The sequence below is a fragment of the Cimex lectularius genome, unplaced genomic scaffold (assembly GCF_000648675.2).
Source record: "Cimex lectularius strain Harlan isolate CLEC.00 unplaced genomic scaffold, Clec_2.1 scaffold39, whole genome shotgun sequence".
NCBI classification, from domain to species: domain Eukaryota; kingdom Metazoa; phylum Arthropoda; class Insecta; order Hemiptera; family Cimicidae; genus Cimex; species Cimex lectularius.
The window spans coordinates 1,349,936-1,366,194 of record NW_019392653.1 but is presented as its reverse complement, the minus strand read 5'-3'; the positions used below and the strand labels follow the sequence as shown (position 1 = coordinate 1,366,194).

Here is a 16,259-nt window from a genome sequence, read left to right as displayed (position 1 = left end):
TAAACAACATTTATTCACATAGAACACAAATGCAAAAAAGATTGAGCAGATATTATAGGCCTTTGCGGGCAACCCCAAAACCCGCAGGCTGATTGGTTGTTTTTTTCCATCCACCACAAGAGAGAGAAAGATAGAGAGAAATAGAGAGAAAGAGAGAACTTCTTCCCCAACTGAGACTTTTTTTATATTTTGTTTTCATTTCAACTGCTATAATTATATAATTTGTGAATAATTAATTATATCATATTTACATTGCACCAGCCTTTTTAAACATATAAAATAAATCCATATTGCTTAATTAATAATTTACAAAGATTCCTCAAACTCTGCTAATAAGTCGCTCTGCCTGTTCATGTCGATTTGGTTTGCCAACTGTAACAGAATAAAAAAAATATATATAGAAAATAATTAGAAAAGATGTAAGTTAAAAATAAAACCAAATAAATTTTTAAAATGTTGTTTGCGGCGAACATCCCAGGTTCTGCTTATTATTACAGTCTTTGTAAGCCATTTGTATTTTGTCAATCTTTATAAGCCATATGAGAAATTGTACAGAATAACCATTAGATATGGCAAAACAGCTTGTCAAGATGATCGGAGGAGATGGCACCGTAACAATTTTAAACGAGAACTCTTTGCCCTGATTTCTGATTACAAATTATTTTCAAAAATCATTGAACTTACAGCTTCTCTTCTTCTTCTTTCTTGTTCCCTAAGCCTCAGTCTTTCTCTATCAGCTGCAGCTTTTTCAGCAGGCGTCCCTGGATTAGAACTGTCTTGTTGATTTATGGTTTTCACTTCATCAACTCGGGAAGCTTCAAACGCAGCTTTCCTGCAAGGGGAAATTATACAAGTTAATTTAATATGTATAAATAACTTTTAAAAATGACAAGGAAGTAGTTGTACCTGGCCTTTTCCAATGCTTCCTCCTCTTCACGCTCCCTCCTCTTTTCAATCTCGACTCTGAGCCTTTCTTTTTCGGCTTGCTCTTTCTGGTGTCTTCTCAGCTCCTGTTGCTCAATTAAGGCTCTTTGCTAAACGAGATTTGCAAAAGGTTAATTTTAAGATAAGCGAAGGCTTTTTTTAATAACCACAGCGAATGCACGAACTAATTTAGTAATTGTGCACTAACCAACAATGAATGAAATTTTCGTTATTTAGTTTACCTTCTTGGCCTTCTCCTTTGCTTGTTTTTTGAAAGCTTGGAAACTGTCCGCCATGGCTGTTTTAAATGATGGAGCAGTCGGTAGAGTTGGGGTAATGGCGGGAGTCGGTGACTGGGCAAGAGAAGACCAAGAACTTGCGTTCTTAACATTTTGTTCTATCGTCTGCAACAAAAAAATTATCGTTAAAATTGTCTGATAATATTAAATGACAATATATCATCTAGATATTTAAATACAAACCTTAGGTTTAAAAGCATGTTGAAGGTTTGGTGTCTGCGGGAGTGTCGGAGGTGGCTGAGAGTTTTTGTTCATGTCCAAATGAGGTTGGACTGGAAGTCCTGTCGGAATAATTGTCGGAGGAGGAATGCTCACCGGGATAGAGTTACCTAGGCCTAATCCTTCATAAAAATTACAATTGGTATTTCTTTACGAAGTCAAATTAGACTGAATCACTAAAATCTACGTACCATCATTATGATGCGGTAGAATTGGTACTGGTGGTTTTTCCTCTTTAATCGGTGAATCTGGAAGTGGATCAAAAACTGAAGGTAGAGAAGTAACAATAGGTTCAGGCTCTGTTTTGATATCTTGTAGGTCAGGCATTAAAATTGAGACTGTCGATGGAAGTGAAACTGGAGGTGTCACAACCGAAGGGATTTCTTGTTTGATAGGAAAGCCACTAGGAACTGCTGTAAACGTACAATTTAAAATGTTATTCTTTACAGGAAAAACAAAACAAAATATATTAAAATTATAACAACCTGTCGTGCTTGTATTTGTGTCTAGTGTCGGAATGGAAGTGGTGGTTCCCATTTTTGGCATAACTGCAGGGTACTGGCCGAACTTATCGAGTGCCGGTGGCATAGTTGATGTTATACTAGGCCTTTTTGGAGCAATAGGAGCTGCAGTTGCTGTTGCAGAAGGCCTTGCAGGTTGAGGAGGCAAGGCGTGTGAAGCGACTACAGGTTTCATCAAGCCTGGTTCAGGCTGAGGGGTGACCCCGGTGGTGATAGGCTTGTTTTCAGAAATCCCGATCTGGGCCGGTGCTGGCGGTTTGTTGTTGTTGATCTGTCCCACAGGAGTGGTCACATTGGTCATGGTAACAGTAGGTGCTACTGTTGTAGCAGGTGTGCTCTGAAAACAAAATTCATCTTGTTTTATTTTATCAATATTAAATTACTATTTTATTTTAATAATAAATATGAATCAATTCAATTACTAACACCAAGAAAAAAGCTTTAAAATCCCATTATTTTCAATGATGTTTCTGTTTTATACTTTAAGCCACTAATCTGTAGCTTGATTGTTTAATCAGCCTATTCTAGTTTTAAGTTTAAATGAGATAAAATAATGAATATGAGGCACAAAAATAGTGAGAATAGGCAGATAGATGATGATCAGAGGATCAAGGTTCCTTGTTGATTACTAAATAATTCGTGGAGAATTAGTTTTTAGGGGGGAGTGGTCATAGTAAAAAGATTCAGTTACTTTATATTTTAAACAAATTTGTTTTGCTACTATTGTGCACAAATTAACAATAAATAAAAGGTGTTGGGAATGTTGATGAAAATGCTACTAAAAGCTCATACAATTCGGTGATGTCAACTTGTATTCTGAGACCAATAAAATAAACAAAAAATTGTAATAAATTCCAATGAACTGTATTACTTACACTTTTTTTCAACACTTCTAGTTATTTGCATATTTACTTTTGAAATATGCAGATTTAATTTCATAACAATGTATGGAGCATGTATGTAAAGTGTAGAATTTCTTGGACCAACTGTAATTTGATTTTTACTTACCTTGTAGCAATTGAGATTTACGTCAATCACCTAGAGCTACTTTATGGTCATGCAGTAACAAAATTTTATTTATTATTTAAAAATTTAACCTGCTTGCATTTCCCTTTCATTATGGTCTGTCAGACATTTCACCACCTTTAGTGGAAACAGGGCTCAGACCCACCACTGTCAATGGCAAAAATTGAAAGACATCTGACAGACCAAAATAATCAGAAACGACCAGAAACTAGTCATTGCCATGCTGTGTTAAATGTGTCTATTTTGCTATATGCAGAGCAGAACAGGGTATTGCCAGTTAAACCACTTCTTTTACATTTTACAAATTTGTTTACAATTGAAAAAATAACTGATCGTAGCAACTGAACTAGAATAGTTTTCTTACTGAATCACAGGATTGAAAATTGTCTACCTCAACCATGGGACATGGGATAATTCTAGAAGTTAAGGAGATGAACCAATTATCGAATTATTTTTCCTAATCCTTCCACTCTTCCGTTAATATCTCGTGAACTAATGGTCTGATCACAATGCGATTGGTCTCATTTCATCATATCTTTCTTTTGAACATTTTGATATAAGTTTTAATGTAAATATTATTTTAAAAGCTATTCAGCTTAATAAACTGTCTGAAAATGCATTACATCGCCTAAATTCTTCTTCTTTCTCAAAAAACGGCTTAATTTATTCCCTTTTTTTTAACAGTATTCCAATACGAAGAAAATGATGAGGCGTTTTTTGAGTAATTTTATTTTATTAATTTTTTACATGAACATTTTGTAAAAATCTGCCCCTAATTATTGTCATTCAATTTTTTTTCTCTCAGGGCTTGAATGTTATTTACAAAAAAGCAATAGATAAAACCAAGTTTTTAATCCTTGATAGATTTAAAAAAACAAAAAATTCAAAATATGAACAGAAACCAAGAAGAAACATGAAGGTCAAACAGTGTTCAATGTGTAGTATTTAGTGACCATTAATTAATTATTATTTGGAGATCGTGAGATGCAGTCTTGTGTGATGTAGGTTTAAAAAAACATTTTCTTTATTGTGCCAATGTTTTGATCTTTATTTAGATGATCTTCAGGACGTGGGATTTACAAACAATGTTTGGATTATACAATTACATGTACTTTTATAATCTAAACAATGTTTGTAAATCCCAGGCCCTGAAGATTATCTAAATAAAGATCGAAACGTTGGCACAATAATGAAAATGTTTTTCTAAACCTACATCACACAAGACCGCGCATCTCATGATCTCTGAATAATTCATGCTGAATATTGTGGAAATGTTTCTTTTTGAATATAAAGAAAAGAAAAAATTGCCTAAATGCTAGTGAAATTTAGCGAAAGAATATAAATTGTTTTATATTTTTTATCTCAACTTTCTGTGGACTTTTGAAAGCTTGAATCTGCTGTGATCATCATTGCCGAATGTGCAGCTTGGGACATTTCTGCCGGATAGCAGGCGGATTCCCATTATTTTTGGATTTATCCATGTGTAGATGCCATTCTGATTTGTAGACTTTTTAATTTTAATAAGATTAAAATTAAAGATTTAAATTTTTGGTCAAAAATTCTTTTTTAGCACTTCTGGAGCATAAGACTGCATTTTTTTCACCAAACAATGCAGAAATTAATAAAACAGGAAGATAGAAAATTTTTTTGGTCAAAATTGTCAAAAACGATTTTTAAGCACTTCAAGTGCTCAAAATTTCAAATCTTTACAACAAATGATGCAAAAACGATCTTTAACAATTATTAACAAGTTTAATAATTTTTTCTAAATGACTTATTTAAGAAAAAATTGGTTGAACCCCCTTAAGATGGCCGACAATATTTGATTCTTTTTCACCCTGATAATTAATGAAGTGTTTTGCCAAAGCAACATGGAAAAGGTTGTAAGTTAGAAAGTAGACAAGCGTAGGATTGTTAATTCGAAGACAGGCCTTGTAATAAAGCAGAAACTTGTTTATTCTAATGAAAGAATTTTATACCTGGTTTTGCAGTTTGCACAGCAATCACAGTTTAATCGCAAACCTTGATTTAAAAAAAATATAATATTAAATAAATAAAAAGTCTTACCGTGGTAGGAAGTTGATGGTTTTTCTTATTTTTCTTTCGTGGTGGTCGACCAGCCCTTCCTAGAAGAGATTATTTTTCACAAACATTATAAATCATAGATAAATGGAAAACAAAACAAAATCAAATCCTCCACCTTTAAAATCTTTCTTTATAGAATCCTTTTAATTTTGACGGTTTCGTGCAGAATGTGTTTTTGGTATCACTTGGGGGTTTTAAGGAGTCTGAGGTAGAAATAACACTCAAGTTTTGTAAATATACAAGTTAAACTTATGGTAAATTTTATTTTAATATTTGTATACAGCAACTTCTCCTTATTTCGACCTAAACATTATAAAATTGTACATTTAACCACAGAAACAAAAATAAAAATCAATGGTATGTATTTTTTTTTTAAACGAAAGTACGCCTGTTTCAAGCATCGCTGAAACTGTGTACACTCACACACAACACACAATTGCATTCATTTGTCCAAAAATTTACATGTATTATATACAAAAAAAACTTCTCAACTTGTCCTTAATGTTAAAAACATTGAAAATATGGAAATAAATAGATTTGATGAAAAATTCTTTTCAACACAGTGGGCTGTAAGTTTGCTGCTAGTTAAATTGTTATTATATAGTTTTGTAAGAACTATATTGTTATAAATACTATATAAAATGAATGACATTAAAAATAATATATATATAACAAAAAAATGTAAAATAATTCTGAACAAAACGTCTTATATTTAAAGGGATGAGATTACCAACAAAAATACCTTATTTGATAAATTTTTGCTAGAAAACAAAGTATAAAAAAAATATATATATATTAAAGGATGTTCAGATTTTTTCAATTTCATTCTTTGTTAGCGTTATTTAATACATATGATTTATCACATTTTGTATGCTATTATTTTTTAAATGTAAATCATTGTAAAGTGCTTTTTTTAATATAAAAATTTCTACTCAATTTATTTCACGAATTTAGTCAAATTTAATTTAAAATCTATACAATATTGAAAAAAAATCACATTGGTTTGGTTTTTAAATAACTTAATTACATATAGATAGTAATACTATACAGTTTTTTTTTATTGCATTAAAAAATTGTTCTAAAATTAGCGACAACGTGGGAGCATTTTTATTTAATTAAAGAAAGACCCCTGAAAGAACCTTTAAATAATTGCTTTTTGTTTTCATTTTTTTGCAATGACAATATTTACACACCCTGAATAATTTAAAGGTCAAATAAAATTTATTCGGGCAAATAGATTTTGGCAAATTTGGATTTCATTGTACAATCAGCTTAAAATTTAAACAGCATTTGAATAAAATACGAATTAAGCCAATTGGACAATTAAAGGATCTAAGTTGCACATCAACTAGGTGTGATTCTAATTGAATGCAGTATAGTCCTAATGAACAGCTTTTTCCAATTCTATTTTGAAAAAAAAAAATTATAACTTCCATTATTAGCAAATCCCCTTAGGATTTAGGCAAGAGCAAAGGCATTGAGTATAAAATTAAAATTAATACAGACTGAAATGCCTCTTGCACCCATTAACCCAAACTATTAAATTATTTCATTCAATTTCAACTAAAAAGATTCCTTATTAAAAAAAAAAAAAAAAATTGGTTTTGTTTAAATATATTAACTATATAAAATGGAAATAAATAACTTACTGATTTTTGATTCTTAGAATGTAAATTCCTTATATAAACAAAATTACCATGTCTCAATATACTAAAGTGCATTTTAAATCCTACAGTATAAATAAAAAAATATATTGACTATAAACAACAGAGTGGAAGCTTGGCTACAACGATGAAAGCTTCCTTTGTCAATTCATAAATATTTACAAAATAAAATCCAATTAAAAGATCATTGCTGTTTTTTAAATTTAAATTCATTACGTCATTTATTTCACCATGCAACCAAGCTCCTTTCAGCCAGAGTACAAACAATGTGATTGGAGGCAGCAGACAGCAGCTTAAGGACTTAGTAACACGGAGCCGTAAAGAGCCCCCAGTCACATTGTCTGCAACTCCTTAATGTTATCAATTGTGTGTATGTGATTGTGTACACACGTGACAAAACGGCTTTTACTTTCTTTTTTTCCTTAAAAACTGGTACCCGGAGGGTTAGAAATGCCCCTACCTTTTACCCATAGAAAATGATAGAAATGAAACAAGAAACAATTATGCTGGCTGACCCCAATCACACATTCTGCACTCATGGCTATAGACACTTAAATTTATTTTAATACATTTTTTTTGTTTAATTTTTCTTTTTATAAATATATATATATAATTATATTATATATAAATGTACACAACCAAATCATTTGATTTTACCCCTTCACATGTCAGTGAAATGTGACAGAGGTTTATACTACAACTATGCCGCCTTGTGATTATTCACACCTACAAAACAATAATTTTATGAGTGAATGACAAATAAAAATAATAAATTTTAATGACAATGGATTTTTTTAAATCTGTAAATTTTCAAGTTTAGCAACTAACTTTGCAACTTTGCTATGGCGATTGTGCATTTAAAGCAAACAATTGTGAACTTTCTAGTTTTGAAATATGCACTGAGAAAACAACCAAGACTACAAAATGTGTTTAAAAAAAATAATAAAAAGAAAATACAAAGTAAGGGCAGGGGTACGGCCGATTTAAATAAATAAGCCATTTTGAAAGAGAAAAATAAATTTAAAAATCAAAAGTGTGACTAATAAAAAGCAAAATAGGAAGGGGAAACAATCAAACGAAAATGTTTTATTGCAGAAGGCAATTCAACATGTCAAACTATAATATCAGTAACTGTACCCTTTGAATAAAACCGGAATTACAAATCCTGACAATTCCCATACCAGACTTCCTTTGAGTCAAAAAAGCCGCCTAATTTCAAAGAAAATTAACAAGCCATACCGCCACCCCCACCCTGTCACAATCTTTAAAAAAAAATATATATAAAAAAATAAAAAAAGCAGGATAAAAATTCACATCTCACATTTTCATCACGCATTCACTAAACAAACATGACACTACAAGAATAGCACTACACTTTATGTCAATATGAATTACTTGGATTAAACTTTATATTAACATAATTATACGTTTTTATTGTATAATTTTAAAAAATTCCAAACATCATATAGTATGTAATTTATCCAGGTCTTGCAGATGACCCGAATAAAGGTCAAAACGGTAATAAAATGAAAAATGTGTTTTTCCTGAAATACATCTAACCTGACTGCGCCTCACTAGTTCAATCATTTATTATATTAATGATTTATATCATTATATATATGTAAATATATATTAAGTATTTAAGAAAATAAAGTTTATCTGTTTGTGGTACCACAAACCAAATAATAATTATACATAAATTACTGCAGTTATTTGTTTGCTATATTTATAATTAGAAAAAAGTTGTAACCATTTTATGTATAATTTTTTTTTAGAGTACAATATAACTGCAGTGTGTGTGAGTGTGTGCACGTGTGTCCATATATATATATATTTGTTTGCTATACTTATTTAAAAAAGTTTTAACTTTTTATTGTACTAAAATAATAGTTAAAACTTTTTTTAACAATAAGTATAGCAAACAAACTAAAATAAATGATGTTAGTAAGAATAGATTAGTGTGAAAATTGACATTTTCTTTAAAAACATAACGGTTTAAAAGAACAAATGTCAAAAGGTAAAACTACCCCTAACAACAGTAAGAATAAGAAAAGCAAATGTACGAATAAAAACTGTATGACCTGTTGCACATGTGGTTTTTTTGCTTCAGACCCGCTGTGGAGTCGTAGTGACTAAAGTACATCAATTTTCACATATGACTATCAAACAAGGTGAACGTCTACGATAGAAAATGAGACTCGACGGCAACGAGAATTTCAGAATTTAAATTAGAAACAGGAAAAATACAAATATGTCATTAAAAGTAATGCCATTTTGCTAAAGGGAAATAATATGAAAAACGACTGCATATGTGCATGAACCAATCTGATGTTCTACTTCAGACCACAACTGAGGACATGGATGGCAAATAACCGCATGTGTGTATTGGGCCTAATGAATTAAAGTGAATTTGAAGAAAAAAATAGAATCCAGATGTTACACATAAGTGCTAACGTAAAATTAAACAAGAACAAACTTTTAGAAAGACTCGCCACGACCAACAATAAGAATAAAATAATGATAAAAATAAACAACAAAATAGTGAATTTTGGAAGTAAAATCCAATATATAATTAATAAAGAAAATTCAAAATTAAACTAGATAATGGAAGTACCATAACACAACAATTTGGTAGTAAAATTAAAAAAAAGATAACTGTTAAGAACAGTAAGTCCTCGATTAATCGTAGTAAGGGACCTGGAAACGACAGAAGAAAAACATAACCAACTACTCTGACGGAATTTTTTGTACTAAAGTAATTATCAAAAAGAACAGAAAATGAGGATATGGGGTTTTTGAGAACCATGAAATCAAGAAACAGTCAGTCAACCATCGATACAAGTCTATAAGAGCGACAACTGCTCAATAAAACAAAAAATGTGCTGTAAACAAGCAACGTAAAAACAATGTAATGTGAACAAAGACGATGTTAACGAGGACATACTGTATAAAATAAATAAAAGTCCTAACCTATCAACAGCAAGAATCAAGCAACAGCATCATACATTTAAAACGAAGGACTAGACTATTATGATTTTATTTTTTTAAATTACAAATTTTAATATAAAAAAAACTAATAATTTATAATTTTTACCCCCTCCCTATAACAATGTTGGTCAAAGTTGATGGTGGATGTTGGTCTGAATGATTGACATGAACCAATGAACACATGCTGAACTTTTGGGTCCACCATCTACACTCATGTTTTTATGTACTCAAAACTCGTTTCTACTTTGCACCAATTTTCAATGAGAAACTAATTTCGAGCATGTTCCTGAATTAAAAATGGCACAAAACCAAAACAAATCAAAAACTTGTGAGTGTAGATTGACCCAGACCCACTTTACCAATGTTTCGTCAACAAACATTCATTTCTTTTGTCAAAATAAACTATTACAATATAAATATGGCGTGATTGTATTGGTTTGATATTTATTATCTCAGTTGTTGCATAAAAAATCACCAGTTGTCTTTACTTAATAACATTAATTATTCCTTTAAAAATTAATTTTAACAAATATGAACAAATTTAAAGTTTCACAAAGGATTGACAACAGGCAGGAGAAACATTCACACAAAAAGCCAGCAATAGGAACATTGGTGATAATCAAATCCCGCAAATGTAAACAGAATTTATTAATTTTTATTTAAAAAAATAATAATAAAATAAAATAAATTTGGATATTGTTTGTCAAAGTGAAGTTGTTGCTTATAGCTAGTGCTACTAATACTTACTTTATACCACTTTCTACAGCTTGAAGATAATAAGCCAATTTCTTTGTAATTTTCACAGAAAAAAAAATCCATTGCAATTTTATTGAACTTTTTCTTTTTTACTTTAATTTTCAATTTTTATCAACAAAGAAGTGCACGTCTGTGAATATTGTCAGCCAATAGTAAAATTTATCCAGATTAACAACGTTGAGACTTCTTTGTAATATAAAATTCAAAATAGAACATGGTCAAGTTTCGTCGATGAAACTTGGCCATGCTTGACATGTAAATTAAGCTTTGTGTTTACCTGCTTCACTATCCGACGAATCTGAGGAACTACTTGAGAGGCTCGAAGTGCTGGAGTCAGTGTCAGAGCTTGTGGAGGACGATGCTGACAGTCTTGCAGGAGCACCTACAATTAAAATTATGTTATATCAGTTTAGAATAATTTCCACAATTTGTTGTTTTTGTTTTAATATATAAAGGATAAAAACAATATATTCACATACCTTTCTTTGCTTGCTTCTTTGTTGAACCTAGTTGGCCAGTCACGTCTTGCAGCCTTTTCTCAAGCTCCTGTTTTTTTTCAGCCATCGCCTCATCTTTCGACTTTCCAGACACTTTTTTATCTAAAATTGAACCAACACACATAAATTACACTTGTAAATCAAAATTTAATGAGTTGGTGTTGTATTAGTTTGTTCGATATGGAAATTTTGCGTTGATTAAAATACCCAAGGTACAAGAATAGAACTGGATAAGCTTTTTTCCAATGAAACAATAAACAATGACCTACAGAAAGCAGCAAGCATGAGCGAAAAACGTGTAATAAAAATGTATTCATGCATTTTTTCATATATATATATATATATATATATATTTTTTTTTAAAGACATGCATATTTATATTAAAATATAGAATATTAGCCAGTAAGAAGTTCAAAGCATGCACTTAACACCATTGTATCTGGCTCAAAGAGCAAGCAAGGAAAGGAACCAGATTGTAATTTAATTAGAATTTTTTTTTTAAATTTAAAACAAACAGTAGAGCAAAAATGGAATATTATTTTTGATTATTTCAGTTGGTTTCCTCATAATAGATTGTTTTATGATTTTAATAAAAAGGAGACCTCACTCAATGGCCAAGTTGTTAGTGTATCAAGATTCGTATTTACCACGCTAGTGAAAAATGCTTTTTAAAATGATTGGAACCCTTGTCCGCGACACCCGATGGTTAGCCATTGAAAATATTGATCTTTCATGGAAATAAGTTATGCAACATTATGGTTCTGGGGGGGGGATGTGGCCGGTAGTAGCCAGAAATTAAGAGCCCCTCCCCCCCAAGTAATGTATATCGCACAGCTAGACAATCGGTAGACTAATTGAAGAAACTGTTGAAGAATAAAACATCAAATTAATTGAATTTGACATGCAAAGTTTGGCAAATTAAGAATTTTTGGGACTAAAATCCCAAGTAAAAATAGAAAAAGATCTGACCATAGCTCAAAGGAACACTGTGAACTTATCAACAAAAACTAAATCACAGAATCGGTCAGTAAAGGGGAAAAAAACCGCTTTCCTTGATTTTCATTTTAAAGAAATTTGTGAGGAACTTATCACACACGTTAAACTGATTGTAGAAATATTTTAGAAGAGTGTAGAGATTGGTGACCGTTAATCGATAGTTATTCAATTTTCTGGGATTTACAAACAATGTTTACATTTAACAAATACATTTAGGATGTGGAAAAGTGAATTTATACAATGCAAAATATATTTTATATTCAAATATAAATCCCAGGCCCTGAAGATGATCTCAATAAAAGATCGAAACGTTGGCACGATAAAGAAAATGTTTTTCTGAAACCTACATCACACCCGACCGCATCTCATATCTGAATAACTATTTTAGAAGATATATTTTTTTTTAAGTTTTAATAAGGAACACACATCGTATATACACCTAACTTCTTAGTCAGAATCAATCCATTTTGCTCCAGTGTTTTTCTGTTTAAACTAAGAAAATGAGTTTTGAAAAGAAAAAAGCGGATAGAAACACCTAGATCTGGCATAGTCCACACATTTGTTTTTCATTTTCTTACTGTCTCTGTGGTATCTTCTAAAATACCGATTAATAAGGTGTGCCTAGTGTTTTTTTCCTTCTCAGACTTGAAAATGGAAAAAAAAATAACAAGGAAAAGCATATTTATATTTATTGACTTAAAAAATGTAAGTATAAAACTAAAAGCATTTCTTATCTAAAATATAGTAATATATAATTATTGTCTTGTTATTAATTAACACAAGTGTGTAAATGTGTGTTTAGATATGCCATCACTATACCAAGCCAACCACCGACTTACAGTAAGGCTTACGTGGCTTTTTCCTGAGGCATGATGCAACATATGATTCTAACTCTCGGAGGGTAGATGGTTTGAGAGTTTCAAAATCAATTTCAATCTCATCAGGATTGGAATCTCTAAGCGAGGGTTCTCTTGACTGGATAATATGTACAACTTTGCCAAGTTTATCCCCTAGAATTAAAAATTATTTTTAAACAATTTAAGAAAATAAAGAACTTGCATGATAAATTAAAATAAATAAATAAAAATCAAACCTGGTAATTTATTTATATCCAAACTAAGCTGCCTCTTTTCATCGTAAGACATGGGCTTAGCATAGTCCTCGTCTTCAGAGTCAATAGCAGGCTGTAATGAAGCGTTCTTCTTTTTGGGGTTGTTTGTCCTCGAATTAGGCTTCAGCCGTTTCCCCTGGGCATTGGTTGATGTTTTACCGGGCGTCCTGCCTGGTGGCTTACTCTTGTTCGGCTTAGGCGGTGGTGCAGCAACAGCGTTTCTGTTGATCATACCAGCAGTCTTTAAGGATTCGACAGGTTTCAATTCGGGCCCAATCCCGGGCATGGCCATCGCTGGCACAGTTCCAGCCACATCGTTGACTTTCCCTACTGTCCTGTCTTGTGACTTTCGTAGTTTTTTATTGGAAGATGCACTACCTCCAGAACCAGAGCCTTCTTTCTTTTTTTTCTTTTTCTTGTTACTACTCTCTTCAACTAACTTCCTCATTTGTTCTTGCATGACTTTAAGCTAATATTATTTGGAGAAAGGAGAAAAAAATTAATTCATTTCTACAAGATTATTTTTAGAAATTTCATCTTACTTGCTCTTGGAGAATAACTAGTTTTCTTGCTCTTTCATCCTCTGAATCATCGGTTTCAGAACCAGATGCAGAAGAAGAACCAGATTCCCCTGTTGACTCTTCTTTTTCTTGAACTACGGGAACAGGTGTATCGTCAGGTACTTTAGCAAACCTAAAAATAACACATTCAAGAAAAATTGGGTCAAATTTGACTATACCAAGGAATCAAAACATTAACAAAATTATATTTTATTACAAATATTGAGTAGAACAAACCTCATTTCAAAAACGTCTTGTAGCTTCCTCCCCATTGCAACCACGTCGTGGTCTGGAGGATTGTATTTATAACAGTTAGTAAATATTAGTCTCACATCAGCAGCAAACTCAGCTGCAGTTTTGTATTCACGGTTATCCATTTTTTGCTGGAATTTATATACAAAATATAAATAAAGCAATTTTTGGATATGCAGGAAGGGAAATTGGAATTAGAAAGCACCTTGACTGTCCCTAAGTCCATGGGTTTTTTAATAATGTCATGATAGTCATGTAATCCTAACCACTCCGCATCAACAGGTTTGTAAAATGGCCAGGCATAATTGAAGTGCTTTTTTGAAAAAAGCTCTTTAAGGATTTCATTACAGGACTTGAGCGTTTCGCTAAGTTTCTCTTTGGGCTTTTCATGGCCAGCCTGGAAAATAAAATAATTAAGCACTTGTCCGAGAAAGTTAACATAATATATATACTAAATAAAAAAACAAACCTGATTATTGGTACCAGAAAATGGCATCAACTGCATCTGACCATATGCAAGCTCCTCTTCAACTCTTCTTTGAGGCTATAAAAATGAAATTTGTTATTCATTTCGAACAATGACAACAAAATTTAAAGAAAAGGAAAAAAGAATTTTTTTAAGAACTCAGAAGCACATTTTTACATCTCTTAAGACCAAATAGACATCAGATTAAGTAAAACACTTAATTAGTATCTGCTTGGACTTTCAGATGACGCGCATGTGGATTTCATCATTGCAATAAATATTTATTCAATATTAAAGGTTTATTGAAGCATGGTGACATTTATTTGGAGCATTAAGTAGCATTTTAAGTATAATTTTTAATACAATCACTCTTTATAAACAAAACCATGAGACATCCCAAAATTAATCCTGATAAAGATGAAAGAGATTATAACAAAAAAGAAGCCAACTATATTTTCAAAGTTTACAGTCATTATCTTAACCAAAATATTAAAAAATGAGATATAAACTTTTTTTGTTAATTTTAATTAGTTTTTGTAGTTCACAATTTTAGTTTTTTTTTTAACATATTATGTATTAACAAACTGAGAAAGTAAAATTTTTTTTGGCTTAATATAACAATTTGGTCTCCAAAAAATGATTGTGAATAGCAAAAGATGCAAGCGAAGAATTTTTTTGTGTGTATGCATAGAATAGTAAAAAGGCCACACCCAGAAAAGTTATTCACCTTTTTTATTTGTCGCGCAGACTCCCTCCTAGTGCCAAGTTTAGCGGCTTTGGAGTCGCCGGGGATATATGGAGGATCGAATCCGGCAGGGCTGTCGTTTGCTGTATCAGCCTTTCTTTTGACCCCTTTTTTGACTTTGGGAGTGCTAGGGGGGACAACTGCTCCTTTCCCACCTTTGGGCCCAACACCAGGGGCGAGCCCCGGTGTCAGGAGTGGGTCAGTAGGGGTTCCAAAGCCCGGAGGTGTTGGTACAGGTTGTTGGGCAACCTGTCGTCAAACATTCATAATAGATATTAATACAAACTTTCCTTTTCATCCAATGGGATACTTTCCAAAGTTAAATAATGCAATGGATTCCAATAAACTGAGAACTATAATTCCGAAATTCTTTAGTTTTAAACTTTAACCACTCTTAAAACACATTAATATTTATTTTAAGTTTGTGAAGCTTTGTACATTGGCCTGAGTTGTTGTTCACTTTTTCATTATCCCTAACCAGACTGGTCTGCCTTTTTGAAGTAATATGAGATTCTCTACTTTCATTGTTCCTACCTAAATTCACTTGATTAAAACATCCAGTGAGAATGAACAAACCTGAATGCTCAGGGAAATAAATTTGATATTTTAGTATTAAACTTTTAAAATTTTGTTTGGACTTTTAGTAAGAAGGAACTTATAACCAGAACAAAATGGCCATTAACTTGTAGACCAATAAGGTACAATACCACAATAACATTGCATTAATAAACTTTTGTGTTTCCAGTCCGTCTCAATTCACATCATCATTACATTTATCTGTGTTTAACTGTTCGTTCAGTTATCCTCACGCTCATTTTTTCAGTGAGATTTCCTCCTCTATATCAGCAGGTAGGTTTTATAGCAAATCAGGTAACACTTCCAAAAATTAGTTTCAGTCAATCAACCTTACAAAAATCCAAAATTCTATGCAACCATGACTATGCCAACAAAATATCAGTTGTAAACGTATATTCCAATTATTTTAGATAAATTGCAGTGTATTGAAAAGGATGTCCGGATGCCTGAAGTTCCAACTATTTGTCAAAGCAATTCTTAGCAAATTTCAACTGGGTTTCTATTGTGACAAAATCACTTGTGCAACTGTTTCTCTAAACTTGTCTTGCGTTGTGGACACCTAGCTGGAACTCCA

General features: G+C 31.7%; 1 protein-coding gene across 2 annotated transcripts in view; it reads right to left on the bottom strand.

Annotated features, from left to right (window-relative positions):
- Window positions 1–225: 225 nt before the first annotated feature.
- The window catches only part of LOC106661060 (bromodomain-containing protein 3-like), a 32,517-nt gene continuing 16,483 nt past the window's right edge, over window positions 226–16,259 (bottom strand). Inside the window, exons 8-24 of one of the 2 annotated variants that reach the window (XM_014384178.2) lie at window positions 15,092–15,358; window positions 14,368–14,442; window positions 14,104–14,295; window positions 13,884–14,029; window positions 13,629–13,779; window positions 13,069–13,555; window positions 12,815–12,985; window positions 10,962–11,081; window positions 10,760–10,864; window positions 5,057–5,115; window positions 1,928–2,300; window positions 1,634–1,855; window positions 1,407–1,564; window positions 1,167–1,328; window positions 907–1,034; window positions 685–832; window positions 226–372 (exon numbers count right to left, since the gene is read on the bottom strand). In XM_014384178.2, the coding sequence (XP_014239664.1) occupies window positions 307–372; window positions 685–832; window positions 907–1,034; window positions 1,167–1,328; window positions 1,407–1,564; window positions 1,634–1,855; window positions 1,928–2,300; window positions 5,057–5,115; window positions 10,760–10,864; window positions 10,962–11,081; window positions 12,815–12,985; window positions 13,069–13,555; window positions 13,629–13,779; window positions 13,884–14,029; window positions 14,104–14,295; window positions 14,368–14,442; window positions 15,092–15,358 (3,030 nt within the window). In that variant the 3' untranslated portion in view covers window positions 226–306. The remainder of the gene's footprint in view (window positions 373–684; window positions 833–906; window positions 1,035–1,166; window positions 1,329–1,406; window positions 1,565–1,633; window positions 1,856–1,927; window positions 2,301–5,056; window positions 5,116–10,759; window positions 10,865–10,961; window positions 11,082–12,814; window positions 12,986–13,068; window positions 13,556–13,628; window positions 13,780–13,883; window positions 14,030–14,103; window positions 14,296–14,367; window positions 14,443–15,091; window positions 15,359–16,259) is intronic. The other variant, XM_024224544.1, reaches the window with a different exon arrangement.